The sequence below is a fragment of the Argopecten irradians genome, chromosome 4 (genome assembly GCF_041381155.1).
Source record: "Argopecten irradians isolate NY chromosome 4, Ai_NY, whole genome shotgun sequence".
NCBI lineage: Eukaryota > Metazoa > Mollusca > Bivalvia > Pectinida > Pectinidae > Argopecten > Argopecten irradians.
Genome location: NC_091137.1, coordinates 50914162 through 50940593, shown reverse-complemented (window position 1 = coordinate 50940593; position 26432 = coordinate 50914162). Strand labels below are relative to the sequence as shown.

The following is a 26432-nucleotide window of genomic DNA, read 5'->3' as shown; positions in this document are numbered from 1 at the left end:
CCCTACACGGAGGTTTTAATTTTGCTAAATTCGCGGACCCATCCAAATTCGCGAAATTAATTTTACTTCGAAAAAATTAACAAAATCTTGGTTTCACATATTATAGTATGTCTTTTGAAGACGCTTTCAAATGTGACATAGATGATTCGCAAAGATAAGTCCCCTCAAATATTTTCCAAAACAGTAAATCGTGAAATTTTACATGTATCCGCGAAATTTAAAGTCTATATACACAGTATATAAACATATTCGTGCATCTACGTTGAACCGTTTTGGAGTTACAATAAACTGTAATTTGTTAATTTTGTTTTTTATAGTAACAGATAAAATACCAAAAATAGAAGGTTCCGGATAGCAAAAGGTACAACTATGACACCAGCCTAACATATGCACAAAGTTTCGTGAAAATAAGTTGAACGATTTCGGAGTAAGGTAACTTTAAATTTGTGTCATCACATATGAAATTTTCCAGCACTTCTCATGTCATGTATTGATGACGTCGTTAACAATGCAAAAGGTGACGTCAAAATTCGTTAAAAAAACACATCGGCCCAAATTAGCCCTGTGGCAGTCAACGTAAAAATCCGATCGGCCCAAATCGGCCCTGTGGCAGCCTAAGGGTTAAAGGTAAAAGGAGGATAAAGTCTTTTTTCGGGAGCGTTCACTTCAACAAACGATGGCTATTGACTAAATGAACTTCACAGATATCTTTAGTTTTCCTGCTCTTATTCAGAAACCGTCAAAGAACCATTCCGTTATATTTGTCATGTCGTGGTGGGAAACATCAGCAAGGGTGGAGCATCAGCTTATTTGTTATCTCTCATATCCCAAAGGGTTACACTATAATATTTCAATTGGACGTTAATGTGGACGAGATACCAATATCACGAGAAACAATGGTGATATCTATCACCTGACGAGAAACAATGGTGATATCTATCACCTGACGAGAAACAATGGTGATATCTATCACCTGACGAGAAACAATGGTGATATCTATCACCTGACGAGAAACAATGGTGATATCTATCACCTGACGAGAAACAATGGTGATATCTATCACCTGACGAGAAACAATGGTGATATCTATCACCTGACGAGAAACAATGGTGATATCTATCACCTGATATACAACACCATAGAAATCCCCCGTCGGCACAGCAACGTAGCATTGTAATCTATGGATCATAAACTACTGAAGCCGTATGGTAGGACAAACATGTACAGTTGGGAGCAAGCTAAACTTGGTAGTGAGGTGCACAGGAGTGCACAGGCAAAGTTAACTCCGGTTCACTAGCTAGTGCACTAGAGTTAACATCATAGTGCACTAGAGTTAACATCGTAGTGCACTAGAGTTAACATTGTAGTGCACTAGAGTTAACATCGTAGTGCACTAGAGTTAACATCGTAGTGCACTAGAGTTCACATTGTAGTGGACTAGAGTTAACAACGTAGTGCACTAGAGTTAACACTGTAGTGCACTAGAGTTCACATCGTAGTGCACTAGAGTTCACATTGTAGTGGACTAGAGTTAACAACGTAGTGCACTAGAGTTAACATCGTAGTGCACTAGAGTTAACATCGTAGTGCACTAGAGTTCACATTGTAGTGCACTAGAGTTAACAACGTAGTGCACTAGAGTTAACACTGTAGTGCACTAGAGTTCACATCGTAGTGCACAAGATAAATGAACCTGATACTCCTACTTATTGCATAAATTGTACATGTACAATCTGTTCATGTACATATTTCATTGAATGGTTTTAAATATCTTTCAATTATTTCAGATGAATCACCAAATGTACTAAGTATTTAAAAATTAGCATAACTAAGTTAGTGTGTAAATAACTAATTTATTGAAGAAAATGGTTACTTTTATTGGTGTACATTATTATATATGGGTTTTATCTGAGTAATTTAGCCTAATATGAGTTTTAATATCAAAGTAAAGACTATACCGTAAGCTGCAATATGGCTTGACCACATGCATCTTTTCTTTAGATAATTTTTTTCAGAAAATAATTGAATTTATTTATTTATTAGGATCAAATATTTTATACTTGTTATAATACATTTACTAATAGCTACATTTATTACTCAGATCAAGGATCTCACTTATAAATCCTTGCTCAGATCAAATATTAGGTATTCAAGATATAAATAGCTATATTTATTTTAATTTATTTCATGTATTTAATTTTTTTCATTTGATTTTATTATTTATTTATTTGAATCATATATCTTTGTTTTTGCCATTCTAGAAATTAACAGCTATATATAATTGCATTTCACATTCAGAATGTCAGATTTTGTACATTTAGCAGTTTTGGCTATTACACTTTTATTATACCCTCATAAGTCGCTTGGTGAATTTTACCTGTACTGGCCAGACTTCAGGCCTAGGGCAATAACCAAGCTTGAGTATATTTTCTATTCGTGTCATAAAAAAAAGCTAGGGGTCACCTGTCTTGTCATGCATGACTGCCCCTCCCCTAATCCTGTAATTACCTATGAAGCCAGTTCAATTAACACAAAAATTGTGATTCCTGAAAATACAGGTGAACAGGTGCCCTATGGGTGTGTTCTCCATTTGCCCACTTTTTAGAGAACAAAGAAAAGTGTTGGTATAAGAGAACAATGGAAAACCAATTATAGTCAGTTCCATATTAATTTTTACCTGTGCTTACATGTTTTCGTTTACCTGAGCTACCTATAGTTTGTCAAAAGTGGGGAAATAGAGAGATAGCAATAGGTATGTATACAGTACAGTAACAGTATTAAATAAAATTATGTGCATTTTGACAGACAAATCTTTATAAATTTCACCATTAAAATGGTGAATTAAAGAACAAAATTGCATCCAAGTTTTAGGAGAATTAAGTGTCAGAAAAAGTGGGTTTTTTACAAACTGTTGCAATTTCAATTATTAGTTAAAAACAAATACGTGATGTTTATTTTTATTATTATTAGTAATACACATATTCCACTATTATTATTATAAAGACTTTGTCAAGACAATAATGCTTGTAATATATATACATGTTGGCATGTGCACTTAAATCATGTAGCTACAGATCGATATAGAGAATATATCACAAGATACTGTTTAACTCTATAAAATGATACATGTAACAGTATAAACATGTATGTACATGTAAAAACAAACGTATATTGTACTTGTATCTAATTAATTATACCATATACAGTTGTATACCATATATATCAAACTGTACTGATGTACCGAAATTCCATTTCTTCAATGACAAAAAAAATCAAACATACTGTATATATATTTGTATGTTAGCCATCAAGAAAGTAAAGATATTTTAAATACCGTATACGTTTTATTCAATATGCAATATTTGGATTCATTTAAATATCTTTTGTTTTAAATGTTACACTGTAATAGCGAAAGTGTAACCCGCAAAACTTACATTTGCATTTGAATTTGTATGATTTGACAAGTAATTTTGTCATGTATATACATGTATAATGCGCATCCCTCTTATCACACTTTAAAACCTAAGCATTTCTACAGAATATAGATTTTTGCAGATTGCAAGTTGTTTGAGAGAATGTGAATGTTATTGGGATGATTGTTTAGCTAGTGATAGTTCGAACACTGATTTTTGATAATAAACTATATTTCAGATAGTTCGAACATGTCAAATTATGAACGTAAAAGTAAGATTTTTGTCGGTATATTGGCTCAACGGCATTCCTAAAATTGACGATATATTGCAGTATAAATATTTCAGTAGAATTGTCACAAAGGTGATTTCTAATGAAAAGAGGCGTAAACATAAACTGCATGATTACATAATTATTACCATAAACTATTTTTATAAATTTGTTGAATGTGAATTTTCTTATAAATGCCACTAGAGTTTATACATGTATGTACCTCAATACATGTAGCTCTATATCCAAGAAAGTCTGTTTTGATTGAACTACATGTACAACTAGCAACTATAGTTATCATATATGTGTTTATATGTACATGTACATGTATTTCAATGTAGTTTTATGAACATATATACACGACGTATATGTTTGTCAAAAAGAGAGGAATGAATTTTGAAGTTTTTGAAGTTACGACCAAATATAAATGTTACGTTTGATGTGTTAATTATATTTTATTAATATAAAAAAAATCAAGAACATAACTGACATCACAAAAAGAGTAACAAATTAAAAGATTATTACATGTAATATTATTTCCGTCAGATAAGATAAGATAATTTATTAACGTCTCATCTTAAAAGATTTATAATCATATTAAAACATTGAAAGGTACAAATCTTTAAAAAAGACACTCTGAAAAGAGTTATGAGAGACTTATCCTAAAAAAAGTCAAATTCAAACTTGTTTACATAAAATATATTGTACTTTTCTCTATACATTATATATCATACATATAAAGGTATACATATAAATATGAGTAAATATCAATGTATTAAAACATTACATGTTATACATAAATGATACCCTTATGGGATGAGTACAGGTAAAACACAGGTAAATCAGGGATAACTTCTCTGAAATAGACTATAATCCTTGTCACAACATTCTGCTAATTATCAAATTATAAAAAGTGGGCAAATGAAGATACAGCCGCCCTATGAGTTTTGATTTTTGAAAAGTTACAGAACTTTGTATTTTGTCAAGAATCAACAATATAACTGATATAAATTAAGTTGAAATTTATTAAAAAGTTCTTATTATTAGCTACCCTTGTATCCAAATAACTCTGTCAGAGACATACAAATATAGATTCTATATGTCTCTGACTCTGTTAATTCTAGCAAGAAATTTATATGGTTGTTTATTAACATCTGTGCGATTGGGACGATCAGTCAATCAAATTTGCGAAATCATTCCATATAATAAACGGACCACGTTGATGAGTCTTATTATTTAAATCAAATTCTTATTTCTGTTTAAACATATATTTCTACACATGTAATATTACATCATAATATTTGAAATATATTTTGATTGATATATTAAATTTTGATTTATTTCTATATACCGTATATATATGTATAAACATATGAAATCTATATCAAAATTAAGCAGCAAAAGTTGTGTACATTTATTAAAAGATTATTAACTAAAAGTGATGATCATCGACCGGCATGTACATTAAAATAATGAGGAGTGTCGCATATAATTCATGTTGTGTTTTAGTCTGTACACATACACATAATATACAATATTTTTATCATATACATATCAAGGATTTCTAACTACATACGTGTACATATTAATTATTTAATTGTTATCATATTTAATTGGTGTGTAATTGGAACAAAAGTCTGTCACATACACTGATATACATGTACTGTACATGGGGATACAGGTATACACTGTACCCGCATACATAAATGACTTGTATACTGTAAATGTAAACTCTTGGCACACGTACAGGTCTGTCGTTATGGTCACTAGGCCTAGGGCCCTTTTCTCCCTATTTCCCCATCCCATCACCTGAGGTGACACCTTACCTGAGATGATCAGTCAGGCGTCACAGGTAAGGTATACCTATTTTCTTTAACCCCAGGGAGTCCATTATAGCATTCAATTCAATAGATATATAGCATGCTGTGACAGCCTCTGCACCTGATTAGTTTAGTAAAGTCTAACTGTCTACTTGACCCCATGTAGTTTTGTTTCATATAATAATGATAATAATAATAAACTTAAAGCTACTTTTTATCAAAATACGCCTATTCTTTCAATTGAGAATTATTGTTATAATATTGTTTTTTTCCCTCAAAATGAGGATAATGTATTCACATTGTTTTGTGTCTTGTTTTTATTTTATTTATATTTTTTGAGGAGATGGAGAGGGGTTTATTAATTATGAACTATATAGTTAAATTTATACTACATGTGTACATGGACATGTACATGTATATATGTGCATTCCAAACATGCTTCGAGACAATACCCCATGGGCTCCTTTATACCCCAGCCCCACCCCAAACCTACCTAGCTATATTATATGTGTATTTCGCCACTCTGATACTTATTCTGCCCTCTTGATATGAATTGTTTTACCTGAAATTTAACTAACGTGCTGGCTCAGGTATGCATACGACCATCATATATACAAGTCCAAGAAAAGAATGAGATTACATGAATGAACGTGTAAAATCAGATATTTAGATAATATACTGCATAATTTTTTTGGTAAAACCTATAATCTAGCTACAATAAATGTAGCTTCATGAACACTGTATCTAAAAATACAAGTTATTTAATTGACAATTTTAATTGTCCATGCACACTGTTGGGATTACTTTCATCCCCCACATTGCAATTCAATGTTAGTAAGGATCCATATGGTATCCGGAAAATTCATTCATCTATTTATTTCAAAATGAATATAAGTTATACCACAAATTTGAATATACTTGTATTTGTAAGGTTATACTGGAACATGTGTGTATCACGTACAGGCACTGTAAAACTGAAGTGCACTACGTAGTGCACTAGAGTTAACATTGTAGTGCACTAGAGTTAACATTGTAGTGCACTAGAGTTAACACTGTAGTGAACTGGAGTTCACATCGTAGTGCACTCTAGTGCACTACAATGTTTAGTCTAGTGCACTACGTTGTTCACTACGTGTACACTACAAAGTGCACTAGATACCAAGTTTAGTTTGCTCCCAACTGTAAATAGCGTCATACTGAAATGGTGTACCCACGCACAGGTTAAATAATCACTCAGTGGTACTTAATTTGTTTTATTTGTATACTACATATCGCATTATTTACTATACATGTGTATTCATTCGTGCTGAACGATTGAATTGCGTTGTTTCAGTGCACGGAAGATAAATGCAACTTCGCTAATTTGAACATGAAATAGATTACACTTTGACACGACGGGAGGTTGTACGTCGATCGCCATTAATTCTATATATATATACTAGCTGTATATATATATATACTAACTGTATATATATATATACTAACTGTATATATATACTAGCTGTATATAAAAAATAAAAGTCAACGACTTTCCTCTTGTACATTCACCATTTCATGATGGATCTTCAGGAATATGTTTATTTTTCAAAGAACATATATTTACACTTGCTAGGCTTGGTCACTATACGCTAATACTAGCCGATTTTGTTTACCATAACTGCATGGTAACATTGAACTTTGAACTTGCGTAAGGAAATGTTCTGTGCAACGTAAAAGGACTACTTTTTAAAAAAAAAGAAACACATGGCTTTGTTTACATTTTGACGCAACATTACGTGTATATTGTTGTTTTTCATAGAATTTTGGAAAAATGTAAACAATATATACATGTTTTATATTTATATATGATTCAAACAATTTTTAAATTAACGATTGTATAAAGAAACGGAAAAATATCCCGACCGGGGCGACGTGCTTTCATTTTTGTTAAAAATGATGGGTGTCAAATGTAAACATTACCTCTGTGCCTATGTTCGTCCTACGATCGAGCCTTTGGGTTGGACGGGTGTGAGACCCTCTGATAGAGGTCAGTTATAAATATATCCTCTTGTCTTTGTTCTTTGAGTATTTAATCATGTGTATTATAAAACATGCACCGCTAATAATCCACTTGACAGTTCCGCGTCACCACAAATACATTGTATCCATCGAACACAAGTGAATTTGTTTCATCTATCGATGGCGATATGGATCTAAGCGTAGATAATATAATCACATGGCTCCCAAGGATGTAATATCGTCAAGTCAGACGACATCTCAAACACATTGAGCTACTTGAAAATCGGTGTTTTAACAACTTCGGCAAACTAAAGTGTGTAAGCGTGCGTCAGCTTCGTCTCGCTGCACAATAACGGTCACCGAGTTCGCACATGTGGCCGTGTACAAATTCTTTATGTTATTACGCTATATATTAACTTTTAGCAAAATTGAATGTATATTTAAAGTTCTGATCTGATTAATAAAACCATCTCTGAAATTTACTTTGTTTGTCATGTTTATTTTACACTAAAATATTGAACTTTTTTGTCGTCGCGGATGAATAATTCTACCTTACGTGAAGCGTCATCATTCGCTGTTCAATTGAGTAAGCTCCTCCCACTTTTGACCGACTTTTATTGAATAATTACGTCACTTTCAAATGACGATTTTATTGCATAAAATATAAATAAAAAGTCGTGTGAGTGTAAATATAGGGATTGGATTTCGTTTTTATGTTAACCATGCTTGTATGGAGCAATTCCTCTAAGAATATATTCAATATGGAGCGCTAACGCGCCCCATAGAATATATTCTTAGAGGAATTGCTCCATACAAGCATGGTTAACATAAAAACGAAATCCAATCCCTAAATAGCGTGTCGTCACAAATACCGTGACGTCACAAGGTACACACGTTTATATAACAGTAATATGAAGTTGCGCCATTTTCTATTATGGCCTATTGAGAGTTGGTTTTAATATTTTTATAAGCTGATTCTCTTTGTTTTCCAACAAAACAGTGTCTGAAGAATGTAATTGATATAAAGGTATAACATTAAATTGATCACCTGCACAACCATGTACATGCTTATTGACATTCAAATTACGTAGAGAATCCGTTCTTGTTTGTTGCCTATGAACAGTCATACGTGTTCTAAGTTCATTACTAGTTTGGCCGATGTAAAAATCACCACAACGAGAACAAATTATAGCATATATCACACACTTCGATTTGCAATTCATGTTTGCTTTTACAGTAAAATGCAAGCCATTTTTAAACACATATGTACTACATTCAATAATAATTGGACATGTACCGCATCTAGGTGTCTTACATTTCGACACCACGGGGTCAGCAATAGAGTTATTGAACTTGGAACTTGTTAACATTTGTTTTAAATTTTTAGGTTGTCTTCTACTTTGCAAAATTGTATGGTTTTCAAAAATCTTTCTCATACGATCACTACTTTGCATTAACTCATTACATTTATTTTTAATCACAGGAAAAATATTGAAATTTCTTGGGTTGAAAGTAGAAACAAAAGGAATCAAAGCCGTATTAACTTTATGTTCATGTATACGGGATGTAAAAGGTCCCTTTTCAATTGCCTTTCTAATACCATGCTCTATTACCTCAACAGGATAACATTGAGCCTTAAGATATTGTTGTAACTGACCAAGTCTAATATCTTGTATTTTCTTCTCACTAACAATTGTAATAATCCTTGAGGCGAGATTAAAAAGAATATTCACTTTAGTATGTTTACTGTGATTAGAATAAATTCAGGTAATTGTGTGCATCTGTTGCTTTACAATATAAATCCGTAGTAATTATACCAGCTTCATTTGTTTGAGCTAAAACATCCAAAAATGGCATAGAAATTTCACTACACTCCATTGTATAACAAATTGATGGATGGAGATCATTCAACATACGAAATAAAATATCTATATCCTTGTCTGGTGGCCATATGATAAAACAATCATCAAGGAACCTTAAAAAATATAGATTGTTGCAAGTTATTCATGTTGCTAAAGTACATTCTTGAATATGACCTACAAATATATGTATGTACATATGTATAGTCGGGAATTAAAAAGAAACCGCTTCTGATTACCAGGTAAAAATCGATAATACAGCAGCATAGTGTTAAAAAAAAAAACCGTACATGTTCATTTTACCTGTCCAGGCCTTATTATAAGCAAGTTTCCATGGCTCCCTAAGGAATTTTAAAATCTACATTTTAGAATTGGTATATTGATTCAGATGATTTATTAATGACGACAATAGTTATCCCAATGTTGTTTATGGAACGTCACGCATTACACCCTGTCAACATCACATTACCATGGCAACCAGGTTTTTGTGGAAAATGTGTCCGAATAACTCCTTCTAAACTACTGGGATTTTTTTAAAGAAACTTCACATGTTCATGCAGATGTGATGGTTTTTACTTATGATGTGGTTGCCTCGGTAATCAGATAACTATAAAATTTTAAGATGACCAATAATTTATTAGATTTCTTATCAACTTTGTTATTACTTGGTCAATTGATGTAACAAGTTGTCTACATCATATACATCAAAAACGGTTACCATAGAAACAAAAAGGGGCAACATTTGTTTGCTGTGGTCTAAAACAATGGGTAAGGGGGTATTAGTTACACCACAGGTGTTCGTTTCTAATATAAGTATAAGTATAATACTGCAGTGGTTTTTGAGCTACCCATTAGAGCCCTGGCGTGTTAATCGGAGGACACCACAGTGTCCGACCAGTTGAAATCTGGCTGTTTTCCGATGTTTCTGGATACCTAGTGACATTGTATCATATACCAAATTAAAGATAAATTATCTGGCTGTCGATTAAGAGTAATCCTATTGTCATATCCTATACGGTTGGTTAATAATCATACTTTTTTTCTGAAATTGGGTAGTGTTATATGGCCGGCCGAGTTATAGACCTTGACCCAGTATTATACTTATACTTATTTTAGAAACGAACACCTGTGGTTACACATTGACTTACAGCTCTAGCTGTAATTGGCAGTCAGGAATTATTTTCAGATGGTGTAGACAATCATTTCAAAATCCATTTATGCACATCATATGCTTTGAAAACATATAATGACGCCTTTTCATTAGTGGGCTTAAGTAAGACAGATTAAAGAAGAGTGTTTTATCGATATTATTATTTTATTTCACGTTGCAGAGTTTTTCTATGACGCTTATCTACCGGAGGGGGTAGATAAGGAGGACCTTAAAAGGAAGAGCCGTAAATTTGTCACTAACTCCAAATATGGCAATGTTTACGAATTGAGGTGAGATATACCATTTCTACAATACCATAGTAAAATGTCCCCATGTTACAATATCATAGTAAAGAATTAATTCAAATCTACCGAGGTTTATACCACATCGGGATATACACAGAGTACTATTGGCATGGGTTCACATTTCAATAAATTCCTTATCATATTCAATTATCTTTGAAAATTTATAATTAATGTTTTATGTAGCATTACTAAGTTTGAAATGTGTCCCCGCGGGTGAATAGTTGAAATGATCATGAGAAAATTCTTTTTGATTTAAAATTTAATTTAAAAGTTTTTAACTTCAATGTACTTTAAATACAAGTGTATTCAGCCTCTAGTAAATTTTGGTTTATTTTATTTCCCCTGGGCATAGAGAAAACTGGGTAGTAGGAGGAATAGCTGGACATGAATCGAGACAGGGGAAATAAACATTGTTTATACAATGTAGAAAACATATATAGCAATATTCATTAATACAATATTACTCCAACAGTGAATCTAATAAGAGTAATGTTTCATTGTGACGGTTACATAGGTGAAATGAATTATTAACATTGTCTCCATCAATCGCTCTCATGTAAATTCATAGTAGTCTCATCACCCATGGTGACAATAATAGGTTTTATTAAATATTAAAATGTCTCTGTGTCAATTGACCTTCTAAGGCCTATCATCCTCGATCTATCTTTCACCTGGACTAGACTGGTTACCAACGCAATGTAGAATAAGTATAGGATACTTATATAATTAGTATACAGGACACGTCACCTAACCACTGACTGAATGATCAATGGCTACTTACAGAAGTAAACACAAACGCAGAGTACGTACGCCGCCTCTGGGAACCTGGCTATGGGAAGATGACTTTAACATTTGGCTGTACAACAAGATGACATCATCAGCACCAACACCGTCTCAGCACGAACCAAAGTAAGTATACCCGATTATTTATATTACAAAGCTCATACCTGTGCAAAATGTTTCAACAGTTTCAAAAGTTTATTTGGTTTCCTCACATACATGAAAATGTATCACATTCAATCAATAAACTGCATTCAGTTGACACATATGGCAGGATTATTGCTAAGAGGATAACAGCGAATTTAATGAAGCGCGCATTTTATGGCAATTTCGTTGTAAACTCTTGAGAGATTTTGCAACTGATCTGAATAATTATCACCAAAGACGGACCAGCGATTTCAATAGACAACTTCCATGATAATTGGCATTTTGACGTAACAGTGATAATGACGTCAAAACAAGCGGATGGTACATGTAGTTCAAGCACTGAACAGCACAAACTGAGTTTGATATGGTTACAATGATATATATAATGTCCACATAGTGGGGCTCCAGTGAAAACGTAAAAAAATAAAGAAAAGATGCATGCAATTGTAACATTTTCTTATGTAAACGCAAAATTATACATTATTCAATTAGTGATGCCATATGACAATCTGACATCAAACTTGTCATTCTGTCTATGGATGGATTTCCACGATAATACAATAGCGCGTACTTCTCTTTCATTTCAAGCATTCTTACATCTACACATTTAATAAATAATGAAATTCGTCTCCTACATAAGTTTTCAGTTTCCGAATTCCATTGCGAAAATTGGTCTTTATTTCAACATCAGTAGTTTTTTCTCCTGGTATACTACCTTTCTTTCAACATCACCAGTATTCTCTCCTTGTAATTTGGCTTTCTTTTAACATCAGCAGTTTTCTCTCCTGGTACTCTGGCTTTCTTTCAACATCAGCAGTTTTCTCTCCTGGTACTCTGGCTTTCTTTCAACATCAGCAGTTTTCTCTCCTGATATACTAGCTTCCTTTCAACATCAGCAGTTTTCTCTCACGGTATATTAGCTTTGTTTCAACATCAGCAGTTTTCTCTTCTGGTACTCTGGCTTTCTTTCAACATCAGCAGTTTTCTCTCCTGGTATACTAGCTTTGTTTCAACATCAGCAGTTTTCTCTCATGGTATATTAGCTTTTTGTCAACATCAGCAGTTTTCTCTCCTGGTACTCTGGCTTTCTTTCAACATCAGCCGTTTACTCTCCTGGTATACTGGCTTTCTTTTAACATCAGCAGTTTTCTCTTCAGGTATACTGGCTTTCTTTTAACATCAGCAGTTTTCTCTCCAGGTATACTGGCTTTCTTTCAACATCAGCAGTTTTCTCTCCTGGTATACTGGCTTTCTTTCAACATCAGCAGTTTTCTCTCCTGGTATACTGGCTTTCTTTCAACATCAGCAGTTTACTCTCCTGGTATACTGGCTTTCTTTTAACATCAGCAGTTTTCTCTCCAGGTATACTGGCTTTCTTTCAACATCAGCAGTTTTCTCTCCTGGTATACTGGCTTTCTTTCAACATCAGCAGTTTTCTCTCCTGGTATACTGGCTTTCTTTCAACATCAGCAGTTTTCTCTCCTAGTATACTGGCTTTCTTTCAACATCAGCAGTTTTCTCTCCTAGTATACTGGCTTTCTTTCAACATCAGCAGTTTTCTCTCCATGTATACTGGCTTTCTTTCAACATCAGCAGTTTTCTCTCCTGGTATACTGGCTTTCTTTCAACATCAGCAGTTTTCTCTCCAGGTATACTGGCTTTCTTTCAACATCAGCAGTTTTCTCTCCTAGTATACTGGCTTTCTTTCAACATCAGCAGTTTTCTCTCCTGGTATACTGGCTTTGTTTCAACATCACAGTTTTCTCTCCAGCTGCTTTTAACTCCAGTTTTCTCTCCAGGTATACTGGCTTTGTTTCAACATCAGCAGTTTTCTCTCCTGGTATACTGGCTTTCTTTCAACATCAGCAGTTTTCTCTCCAGGTATACTGGCTTTCTTTCAACATCAGCAGTTTTCTCTCCTGGTATACTGGCTTTCTTTCAACATCAGCAGTTTTCTCTCCTGGTATACTGGCTTTCTTTCAACATCAGCAGTTTTCTCTCCTGGTATACTGGCCTTCTTTTACCATCAGTAGTTTTCTCTCCTGGTATACTTGCTTTCTTTCAACATCAGCAGTTTTCTCTCCTGGTATACTGGCTTTCTTTCAACATCAGCAGTTTTCTCTCCTGGTATACTGTCTTCTTCTTTTTCTTGTTACTGATATTTTCAGAAAGCACTGAAGGGATTCTGTTTCAAATTTCATATATAGGTTCCCAATTTGTTTCCATTTTGGGACCGATCAGTCAGCAAGATGGCCGCCAGGCAGCCATCTTAGATTTTCATAGTTAAAGTTTGTTAACGCTATTTCTCAGAAAGTACTGAAGGGATCTCTCATATTTCATATGTAGGTTCCGCTGGGTCCCTAGTTGTGCATATTGCATTTTGGGACCGATCAGTCAGCAAGTTTGTTACCGCTATTTCTCAGGAAGCATTTAAGGGATCTCTCTCAAATTTAAATGTAGGTTCCCCTAGGACCCTAGTTGTGCATATTGCATTTTGGGACCGATCAGTCTGCAAAATGGCCGCCAGGCAGCCATCTTAGATTTTGATAGTTAAAGTTTGTTACCGCTATTTTTCATAAAGTACTGAAGGGATCTCTCTCAAATTTCACATGGAGGTTCCCCTAGGACCCTAGTTGTGATTATTGCATTTTGGGACCGATAAGTCAACAAGATGGCCGCCAGGCAGCCATCTTGAATTTTGAAAGTTAAAGTTTGTTATATATCTCAGAAAGTACTGAAAGGATCTTTCTCAAATTTAATATGTAGTAATATGTAGTAAAAGTTTGAAAATAGAGAAAAGATCCCTATTTCCATTGTCAGACGTAGATCATTCTTTGATGGGCGCCAAGATCCCTCTAGGATCTCTTTTTCGTCTATGATTCCGATATATATCAGTCAGTCGTTATTGTTATTTTTTTCTTGGATATAATTTATATATATATATAATTTACATATACTCGGTGTCACTTATCACATTCTACATTCGTCACAGATCATTAACAAACGCAAAAGGGTCCCTGTAAGTATCTAATGTTACAGAACTGGTGTGAGTGTTGTCTTCGTTTTGTTATGTTTCAACATAAGTAATGTGTCATGGTCTAGAGCGATAGATCCCGGTTAACAAACCATGTAAGTATTCAACATCCCCACAGTAAGACAGATTTGGATCACTGTATTGCGTATCATGTTTCAGATGAACACGTGTTTGTTGTTTCCTTACATTTTTGTTGTTTCCTTTAATTTTTGTTTCCTGACTAAATTTTAGATTTTTCACTATATTCACGTTTTCATTGATATGCGCGAATAAACATCAGCGAACTTTTCGATTAGTGAAGTTATTGAAAATAACCAAATCTATGCTGCCCATACGCTTTCACAAAATCTTTCGAATATAAGTACCTGGGCTCTGAAATGGGACATAAAGTTTAACCCCACTAAAACTGAAGGAAACGAAACGTCATTCATCCCGATATATACTTTGACAATAACACTGTTCATACAGCTAGCACACATAGACATTTAGGAGTTTTACTTTCTGACGATTGTAAATGGACTCACCACATAGATTGTCACGTATATAGATACACAGATAAAGATTTTTGATTCGGTAGTTGAGCCAATTCTCCTGTACGGCTCGGAAGTCTGGGGGTTTGAGAACTTAAAGAAACTAGAACAAGTGCATTTGAAATTTTGTAAAAGGATATTGAGAGTGAGATCTAGCACTCCTAATTTCATGGTATATGGAGAACTTGGTCGGTTTCCATTGGAATTAAATATCAAACTTCGAATGGCTCGTTTTTGGAATAAATTTTTAAGTAATGATGAAAAATTAAGTAGTATTTTAATGAAGTAAGCTCTTTGTCTACGAGAAAATGGAACTCATTCCTTCAAGTGGATTAACAAAATTAAGAGTATATTTGATGAAACTGGTTTTTCATATATATTTGATAATAAAATTATCATGCCTAAGATGTTTTTCAAACACTATTTAAAACAAAGGCTCCAAGACCAGTTTTTCTGATGTCCACAACTCATCGAGAGGACAATTCTATTTAATTTTTAAAACTGAATTTAAATTTGAGAAGTATTTGACAATATTGTCCGAAAATAACAGATTGCAAATAACCAAAATGCGTACCTGTAACTTAAAGTAGACTTTGTAATATGTGCTTGGAACATTTTGGAAATGAGTTTCATTATTTGTTTGTTTGTAATAATGCGATTGTCCAAAATTTGCAAAGAAAGTATATTCCAAACTACTTCCGAATTAACCCAAATGATAATAAGATGAAAGGTTTAATATCTGTTTGTAATAAGAGTGTCCTAAATGGACTCTCCCTTTTTCTTAAAAAACTTAATCCTCTACTATTATCGTAATAATGATGCTACTATGAAATCAAAATATTCTACATTTATGATTTAGGTTTTTTTTTTCTTATTGCACCATGAATGAAATATTTATACTTTGTGTTTCGTACATGTGAAATGTAAAAATGTTGAGAGTAATTGCTATATAATAATGTCTTAATGTTATGTAAATATACTTGTCCATCCTGTCATGCTTAAACACTTGTATATTTGTTTTATCCCTCATGTTACACATTATAATGTGTCTGGGTGTAAAATAAAATCGTTGAAAATCGTTGAAAAATCGATAATGCTTGCTGTCATCACCAGTCATCCCTTCCTGATCTTCACGCTCTTGTGCTCCTCGTTAATCGCTGTTTACTACACACACACTGACAGCTAGTCATTCATGATTTAGTTGTATACCCGATCATTCTCATTTATCATCACTCGCTAATATGTATGAGCAGCATGATTGCATTCAACTAGATATATTATCTAATTTATATTAGTTTTGATATTCTATCCTTTTTAACTCGTCGATTGAAAGTACATTACATGTAATGCTACATAGAGAATATGTCAACCAACTGATTTTACGGCGTCTGAAATTGGCGTTTTTATGCCTAAGATATTTTTTTTAAATCAATTTCTCGATCAGGACTTACGCGGTTCTACTAACATGTATTAAAGGTTTCGTTTCTGGTCGAAATATTTCAGATAGACGTATCCAAGACGTTTTTTTTAATATACGGATTTATTCAGGAGGAGCGATATTTTTTTAGATCAATCTTACTAATGAATTTGATAGAGTAGATTCAGGAGGAGCGATATTTTTTTAGATCAATCTTACTAATGAATTTGATAGAGTAGAATTGGTCATTGGTTAAAGTCCCAGTATGTTTTTATGAATGATCTACAAACTAAACATCGATAATCTTATTTATCTTAACTTAATTTTGTTCAAATATGTACAGTTTCGACATTTCTATTTAACTGTTAATATATCCATTCTGCATTTTATTCCCATTTCAAATGTATTCATATTTTATCACACTATATTAAACTGTTTAATGTAATGAAACATTGATAAAAACTAAAAATTAATTAGAGATAATTGATAAGAGATGATTAATCAAAATTAAAACATTTATATGATTACATGTAACATATGATACTTAAATCACGGCACTTAAACACTAATGAGAGATAATTGATTTAAATCAAAACATGTATTTACAACATATGAAACTTAAAGCACTAACTTAAACATAAATAAGAGATAATTAATTAAAATCAAAACATACAGCCAAAACTGCTGTCACAACATAAATGCCCCTATATGTTATTATAAAAAGTGGGAGATACCCCTCAGTTGCCTCTTAATCGTGCACGTGTACCCGCTTCGCTCTTACCTGTGTAGAGTGCATTGTATATGGTCTCATGCAAAACTGTGTGTTCGCTTATTAATTACTTATTCCCAAGTAATTGACTTCCCATGGTTAACTCTCTAACTATTTTCATATGAACAATCTCTGATATAGTTTTAAAGGATTTAAAGTTTTTAAGTAAGATTTTAATCAATGTTAAAAGAGACGCATTAAATCGAATGGGTTTGTAAGCAAATATTTCCCGATATCGAGATCAGCAAGGCAAGGTTGTCCAATCGCTCCAATCTTATACATCCTATAAGACGAAACGAAAATATTAAAGTTATAAATCTTCTGAATAAAAAAGAAACTACTATAAAAATATTTGCAGACGATACACAATTGATCGTTAGGGACGACCATTCAATTGTAGAAATATTCAATATTTTTGATATATTCAAATTAATTAAACATATTTTATTTGTATCAAAAAGAAAAAATGAAAGAAAAAAATAAAGTCATGCTTGCAGGTTTGGAAAAATAGAAATTGAACACTATATGGTAAGAGTTTGGTAATAAAGTTTTTGGTAATATCATCTATACGTTATGGAATCGAAGCACGTGGTATCTCAGAACGTTATACTAAAGAAATCGGCTCATTAATAAGGGAATTTGTATGACATGGAATTTAAAGATTTAGTCAACACGAACTATGTCATCTAAAACTTCGAAGATGGCGAAATGGAAATTGTTAATATTAGAGACCTCATTTTCACTAGGCAATTAAAAACATTGTATAAAATCACGCAAAGTGATATTGACACATGGAATGCAATAGGTAAATACTGGTTAAAAATATGGATGCAAATTTTAGAGTAAACTATTTTCTATGCAATTATCAGACATACGGCCTAATGCCATATCAAAAATTCCACTTTTCTACAGAAATCTTATTGAATCGCATGGGCAAATTTCCAAAATAACCACTGGCCAGTTTACTCTCAACAAAAACAAAATACTAGAACAGCCAATTTTCGGAAATAATTTTCCAATAAAACAGTCATATTTCTTCTTTTTTTTCCAAAAAGCAGTATTTTACAATATTTTTTACAATATTTTAACAGTAACAGGTTTATGGGATGAACACAGAAATAACTTTAAATGAGATAACGAAATCCATAACATGTGACAAAAGAAACTGTATCTCGGAACTAGACAAGTTTAAGTTCGCATTTTCGATACGATGGTTGAATGTTCTAAAAGGAATTGATGCCGGGACGATAGATTTTGTTTACCCTAATATAGACGCCAATCTTAACATTGTAGGGAAAAACAAACCGATAAGATACAAAAGGTAAAACCCAAAAACAATAACGAGTAAACCTGAGGCAGATCCCGTCTACAAAATAAAATTGGAAATGGAATTTCAAAAACAGTTTAAGTGGGAATTATAATGAGAAAATATACAAACTACCGTTACAACAAATCAAGTAAAAGACTTCAATGGAAGTCTATACACATTATATATATACAGAATAAAAAATATACGTATAAAGTATACGTGCACATTATATCGGTATGCAAGCATCGTCGCGCTAAAATAAGAAAGCGCTTATTGTTATTCTGTAGATTACACATACATCCCTTATGTATATGGTGATTGGGCGCCTAAGGACGGTTACATTGTTATAGAGACATTTAAAATGGAGGGCTGAAGTTGGTTGCGAGTTCCTAGTTCCGTTTAATAAACGGAACTAGGAACCAGACCCGAGTTCCGTTTAACTTAAACGGAACTAGGAACCAGACCCGAGTTCCGTTTAACTTAAACGGAACTAGGAACCAGACCCGAGTTCCGTTTAACTTAAACGGAACTAGGAACCAGACCCGAGTTCCGTTTAAGCTTATACGGAACTAGGAACCAGACCCGAGTTCCGTTTAACAAACATACTGGCCAACGAGCAGACTTCCGTTTATTAGGATTCCTATCTCTTATAAGATATTTAATTACATATGTTATAAAGGAATCTGGCTCTGAGCTTCAGGAACGATACAACTTATATAATTTATCTCTATAACACAGATTTTCTTAAACGGATCTGATACCTAGACCTCAGTTCCGTTTAACTTAAACGGAACTAGGAACCAGACCCGAGTTCCGTTTAACTTAAACGGAACTAGGAACCAGACCCGAGTTCCGTTTAACAAAAATACTGGTCAACGAGCCGAGTTCCGTTTATTAGGATTTCTACCTCTAATTGCATGTTCAATTACATATGATATATAGGAATCCAACTCTGAGCTTTCAGCAACGATACAACACATAATTAATCTCTGTAACACAGATTTCCTTAAACGGATCTGATACCTAGACCTCAGTTCCGTATAAGCTTAAACGGAACTCGGGTCTGGTTCCTAGTTCCGTTTAAGTTAAACGGAACTGAGGTCTAGGTATCAGATCCGTTTAAGGAAATCTGTGTTATAGATATTAATTCTGTTCTGTATTATGAATGTAAGCTTTAAGTTCGATTCCCGTATATGATATGTAATTGAACATGCAGTTAGAGATAGGAATCCTAATAAACGGAACTCCGCTCGTTGGCCAGTATGTTTGTTAAACGGAACTCGGGTCTGGTTCCTAGTTCCGTATAAGCTTAAACGGAACTCGGGACTGGTTCCTAGTTCCGTTTAAGTTAAACTGAACTCGGGTCTGGTTCCTAGTTCCGTTTAAGTTAAACGGAACTCGGGTCTGGTTCCTAGTTCCGTTTATTAAACGGAACTAGGAACTAGGAACTCGCAACCAACTTCAGCCCTCCATTTAAAATAGGTCATTATTTCACTGTTGTTCGGCTTGTTGCATTGCTGTTATGTTCGAGCAGTTAGGAGATTTGGGTATGTGTATTTAGTCTCTGTAAATAACCAGTTCTCCACAAAAATGACATATGTTTGATATAATCCTTCGCTATTATATCATATAACTTATATTTGTCAATGTTTTTCCGCAAAGAAGACTTATAATGAATTCATCAGAATACATAATATTAGTTTTTACCTGAATTTCTATTGATATACGACATTGAAAACACCTTCCCCTCCTTTCTGATCATTTTGATTACTCACATGTCGACGTTGTATTAAAGGTCCTGGCGATCAGATACAGATCGAACAACAACCAAGACCTACAAAAACTACCAAACAACATCGAGACGTGACCGAAATGGCGACAAACCACACGCCGACCTTTTTGCGTAAGTATTGCTTGCTTCTATGTCTTTGATTTGTCGTTTTAACAAAATATACGTAATTACCTACAATGCTTCAGTGAGTTCCGGTTGGCATTTGGATTACCAGTTTTGGAATGTATTGTTATGTTATTAGTTGCTGTAAAATATAGTTTCACACATATCTTTAAGACTTCAAAAGGCGACTTTATAGAAGTTAAAGACTATTTAATCAAATGCCGAGCAGTTATCACTTTCCGTACATTTACGGTTTTTTCTGTCGACTACAGTCACACAGTTATCGACATCCCCCTTGATGAAATACATGTACTCTTATGTTAATTTTTAAACTACATTACCACGTGTTTTATGTATATAAATATGTGCATATCAAATTACCCCCTAAAATAAAATGGATGTTTCGTTTTCAGTCACTACCATTCTTACCGCTTGGAAAAACAGCGGAGGCGAGACGCATGTCTACTTATACAGAAAATCTTCCGCGGGTGGCACGTCAGGAACAAGTTGGACAAACTCAAGAGAAAGGTTGCAACAATACAAGTTTCTGGTTTAGTCTTACAGAAAGATTTTATCTCTATTTCAGTCAATCAGACTCTTATCTGATAGATGCTTCAATCCCCATATATTAACAGTCTTATTAAAACGTATGTGACATCTAGATAACGGATCATTGATCTAGTTTGGTTTGCAGGGCTTAACGACATACAGTGAAATCTCACCTTACGACCACCTCAGAATTAAACCGGACTGGTTTAAGTCGGACTGAAGAAGGCCCTATAGTGGCTGAATATATATTCCATAGAAATGATTTTTATTTTACTTTGAATTTATGTTGGCCTTTTATTTCGGATTATTTAATATACTAGCTTTATACCGTTTTTCCTCATCAGAATTAAACCACCCCGCTATTACAGGTTTTCAGTCCCGTTATTTCCGCCCATGTATCTTTGTATTGGTCGTCCCAGTATTACGCCCGCACCGCTATTAAAATACTTTCAGGACAGCCTTCCTGTGAGCGGTGAGTTGCGTATGTAGGCCTATATGTCTTTATGTTTAGGTAGACTGTGGTATATTCGTGTTGTGTCTTTTTGTGCATTTTTTATAATGCTATCTCACTTAAGCATGCCACCAAACTCAACTTTCCACCCGATCACATTATATTGAAAACGGAAAATCAATCGTTCTGCATCGTTTATTCTGAGCGCTAAGCAGGAGCAGAAATGGCTAGTTATCCAGCCTATAGTGTGTACTGGCTGGCGACATATTATCGTGAAGAACATATTATCGTGATTTTGATTGACGTGGCATACCGAATGCGATTTTTAAACGATTTTGTGTTTAGAAAGATGACACTTACCAAAATTACCAACAATATTTTTCAAATTTAGAAGAAAATTTAATTTTTAACATAAAATACCAAATTTCAGTAAATCTTACCTCACAAGTACAACATTAGTCAGGGGGGTGCATGATATCGGCTTTATTCTTAGATAATAGTTCCGATTTATATATCGTCTGCTTCCTCTGATGATGGACAACAGCGTTCAAAAAACGAAAGGTGTAAGGGAGGTAATTCAATTTTAGAAAAGAACGCTGATCGGGGTCACTCAAGCGCTTTTGACCAGACGACAAAATACAAGGTAGTAAACAATGCCGATTTTATTTGTTATTTTATTGTTTACAGAATTAATCACCACCAGAAATCATTCAAATATCTTTAAAATTTATTCAGAATGCTAATAATCTATACAAACATGAGAGAAATTTTTGTCATTTTACCAGAAATAGATCGGTAAATGGCGACCTCTTCATTTCCCGTGTCAGCGTAATCTAACGATTGGACATGTCATAAACAATACACGATTCCTCTCTTTTGCAACACAGTTTTTACATCAATTATTTTTTAAAAAATAGTTCAAATGTTTATCTTTATGTTGATACTAAATTTAATTTATTCCATCACACGTAACTATTTTTAATATTTTTTTGAAAAAAATCACGATAATATGTTCAGTAAAATGACACGAAAACCTATTTGACCGACTTTTTCCAAAGGGCTGTGTTTATTGTAAAATATTATATAAATTCAGTTAAAGCTTATTCATTTGAAGTGTTGTGAACTAAAGATTACTTACAACTCTAAAAATCTAAATTTAAATACAACGTTTAGAAAAAAATAGAGAAAAATCGGCATTTTTTCACGATAATATGTCGCCAGCCAGTACCGGTCTTAGGACAACAGCCTTTCTCGCAGGCGATCAGCAGTAGTGAGGTAGTGTAAAGGGAGACATTAGGAAGGGGAAAGTCAGTTAGGAAGAACGGAAAATATAATTTCCCAAATTTAGTCGCATTATACAATCATGCAATGGGACAGCAAACACATATAATTCTAACAGTGGACGCATACTATTTCTTGACAATTGGTTCGTGTTTTTTGGTTATTTGAGCTTCGTGTTCAGTTAAATACTATGAAAGGCCCATGTGAAATGTTAACGAGAAAATAATTCTAAAATCTGAAGATTGATATGTACCGTGTTCGATACTCACAGAGTTGCTATCACTGTCGTTACATCCACCCTAGGGATTAATAAAATCTTACATGGGTCTGTGAAGTGGACAGGGATATCTAAACCCGAGTGAAAGATTTTGGCCGGTCAACCCGAGGCTTGCCGATGGTCGACGGCCAAAATTTTTCACGGGGGTTGAGTTATCCCTGTCTACTTCATACACCCATGTTTGATTCTTGTTCTCCCATACTTAGTAGAAGAAATGATGAAATTCCACTTGGTTTCCAGGTTTTTCATCGCGCCATTATCACAGGAACGTCGTTATGCATCAAAATTGATGACGTCACCTACAATGCGCGCCGCAGTTACGCCGCATGTATTGATGACGTCACGTTATTGTCTAGCGCGTGTGAGCTGTCTTACACCCCCCCCCCCCCCCCCTGCGTAAGATAGAGATTTCTCCCATACTTCACAGGGATATCCAGTGGTTGCTAGAGAAATAGAGATTTCTCCCATACTTCACAGGGATATCCAGTGGTTGCTAGAGAAAAGATATCTTTCTCGGCAAGCCTCGGGTTGACCAGCCAAAGTCTTTCACTCGGGTTGAGATATCCTTGTCCACGCCACAGACCCATGTAAGATTCTATTAATCTTTTCCCTAGTAACCACGGGATATCCCTGTGAAGTATGGGAGAAATCTAGATCTCATAACATGCTCTGTGTGTGACGTCAGATAAAATGACGTCACGGTAGCCTACATTGTGGTTGACTGTGTGGCTTTGAAGTTTGGCGTCGCTGTGTTCAAAACCTTCAAAAGAAGTCTCTGCAGGCCTGTGATTGGCCAATTTTATTCAACTAACCTATGTTTTCTGTTTCCGTCAGTTTTTCTATGACATAGTTCAAGGGTTGATATGAGGACACTAGGACAGTAATATAAAGTAAGCCCTAGAATATCGAGGATGCGAGGTATATCAGTGTCGTAGCCCTACCAAAGCAGACACGCATCAGCGAAGTACATATGTAAGATAAAAATACAGAAATGAAATACATGGTTTACTTATGTTTGATGGGCATTGTGTTTAATAGGCGGTGTTGGAGCACGGCACACCGTGGCAGAAATTTGTCTCAGACTACAAGGATCTGGTCGTCCGTATACAGGCTAGATACGAGGAACCCACGGCACAATGTGGAATAGACCTGGCCGAAATCGAGGAGTTCATGGATCAGAAATTCAGTAAGCTTTCATGTTTCAATACTTTTTCCCTTTTTGAATAATATTGTAAGTTATTTTTTAATTGATAGTATTAGTATAAATAATTGTATTTACACAGAATATGAGCGAGCATTTGACGAGACAGCTTATGGATCGAAACTTATGAAACAGGACTTGGTGACATTCTTTAACACGTGCAAGCTTTCACCGACAAGCAATGAGTTGTCCAAATCATTCGATAGTGTGTTCAGAGGTAAGTCCAGGAATAAGCATTACAAGAATAATTCGGTTGAAAAAAAAAAGTTTTTGATGTTGTTAAACTCACCAAGACCCCCATTGCGTTTTACACTGCTATTATTTATCTGTGACATTAATTTTCAACCCAATAACATAACTAATACTTTAATACACTACCATAAACTGTTTGGTTTTTTCCCTATAGCTGGCGGTACAACAGCGGAAGTGGTTTTTGTCTTAGATTCCTCCTCTAGTATTGGCACCTGTGGCTTCCGGTTTCTGACCACGTTCGTAAAAGATGTCGTGTCATCGTTTGATGTAGGACCAGAGCGCGTGCGCGTTGGTGTCATACCTTACAACGACGCCATCTACAATTCTTTCGGATTCACTAAACATCCTACAAAGCGAGGATTGGTCAGTGCCATAGGTAAGACATTATTCAATGTATACAGCTGGATAGTAACCGTTACCAGCTATCATCTCGATAGGACGGGAGACAGCTCTGAAATTGATATCACCACTATCTCACCAGTCCAACATCAATAGAAAGCCTATTGACTTGTTTAGATTTCAGTAATATTTACATATATGGCTAAAAAATTACAAAGCGTTATAGCAAATAAAAAATACTGGAACTTCCGATGACTACAGCGTATATTGATATGTAAATATATTTAAAAGGGCTAGAGTAGTGTGGCGCCAGACTATTTGTAGTTGTCCAAGTACAGGTAGATAGTAGACATTTCCTGGCGTTGTTTTCCAGTGGTAATTTAGTCTATGTTTAAAAATGTTAATTTTCCAGAGTTGAACACATGCTCCGAGAGGGCATTCCATACCTCTATATTCTGGTTACTGAATACGTTTTGAATATTTATTTTGATATCTGCCATTTGATAAATTCTTGAGTTAAATTCGCTTTTCTTTAATTTTGTTGTAGCATGCAAATAACACATCATTAAATGCCTTCTTATGCTTCAGATCTTGTTTTGTTAATGTGTATTTATTGCTATATAAAACATAAAAAAAATACCTAAAAGTGCTTACCTATGATATTTCAAACTCTTTATTACACTCTTTGTTGAATGGATAAACCACTTAGTTTAGTTATAAATATCTTAAAGTATTTTTCTGTACGTTTTTCCCAGATGACCTCGAGCCCAGAAGTGGCGTCACACGGACAGACCTGGCCCTCAAAAAGATGTCACATATGATGCTGGTATTAATCTCTCTCTTAAACTCATCTACAGAGAATGGATCAAATATTATATTTTTACTACCTGTTTATATTTCATACATTTTGACAAACTTTCAAGCTATTATCATGATTTAATTTTTATTCAGTTTTTCTTGAAATTGCAGGTTTGTAGTTAACTACTTTCTTCATGTATGTTTGAAATATTTCTCCTTAAATTGGTTTTTATACAATTTAATTAGATGCAGTGTAACAAAGCCTTTACGTCAATTTGTTCTTTGCTATTACTTCATAATTTCACTGGCGAAATTTGAAACGTAGCATTAGATTATCTCTTGAAACAGCCGCGGAAAATCACACAAGTATTTTCTACGGAATTTGCAATTTTTTTCCACGTTCACAAGAAATGCCAAATATGTAAATATGTATTTTTTTGCCATTTTTGTGTTCTTTGTTATATAATTAATTATATTTCTGTAGGGAGAGGGCTTCATATAAGTTCGAAAACTTGTGCCCAATCCCATTGTATATAAAATTACACAGTAAAATATGTTTAAACCAAATGCAAGGAAAATTCGATGAAATCA

At 34.1% G+C, this 26432-nt stretch overlaps 1 protein-coding gene across 1 annotated transcript in view; it reads left to right on the top strand.

Moving 5' to 3' along the window:
- Window positions 1–25991, top strand: part of LOC138321969 (uncharacterized) — a 28255-nt gene extending 2264 nt beyond the window's left edge. Inside the window, exons 2-9 of the mRNA XM_069266023.1 lie at window positions 10690–10798; window positions 11597–11722; window positions 20595–20702; window positions 21107–21221; window positions 24290–24437; window positions 24535–24669; window positions 24859–25080; window positions 25799–25991. Of these exons, the coding sequence (XP_069122124.1) occupies window positions 10690–10798; window positions 11597–11722; window positions 20595–20702; window positions 21107–21221; window positions 24290–24437; window positions 24535–24669; window positions 24859–25080; window positions 25799–25983 (1148 nt within the window). The 3' untranslated portion in view covers window positions 25984–25991. The remainder of the gene's footprint in view (window positions 1–10689; window positions 10799–11596; window positions 11723–20594; window positions 20703–21106; window positions 21222–24289; window positions 24438–24534; window positions 24670–24858; window positions 25081–25798) is intronic.
- Window positions 25992–26432: the final 441 nt, after the last annotated feature.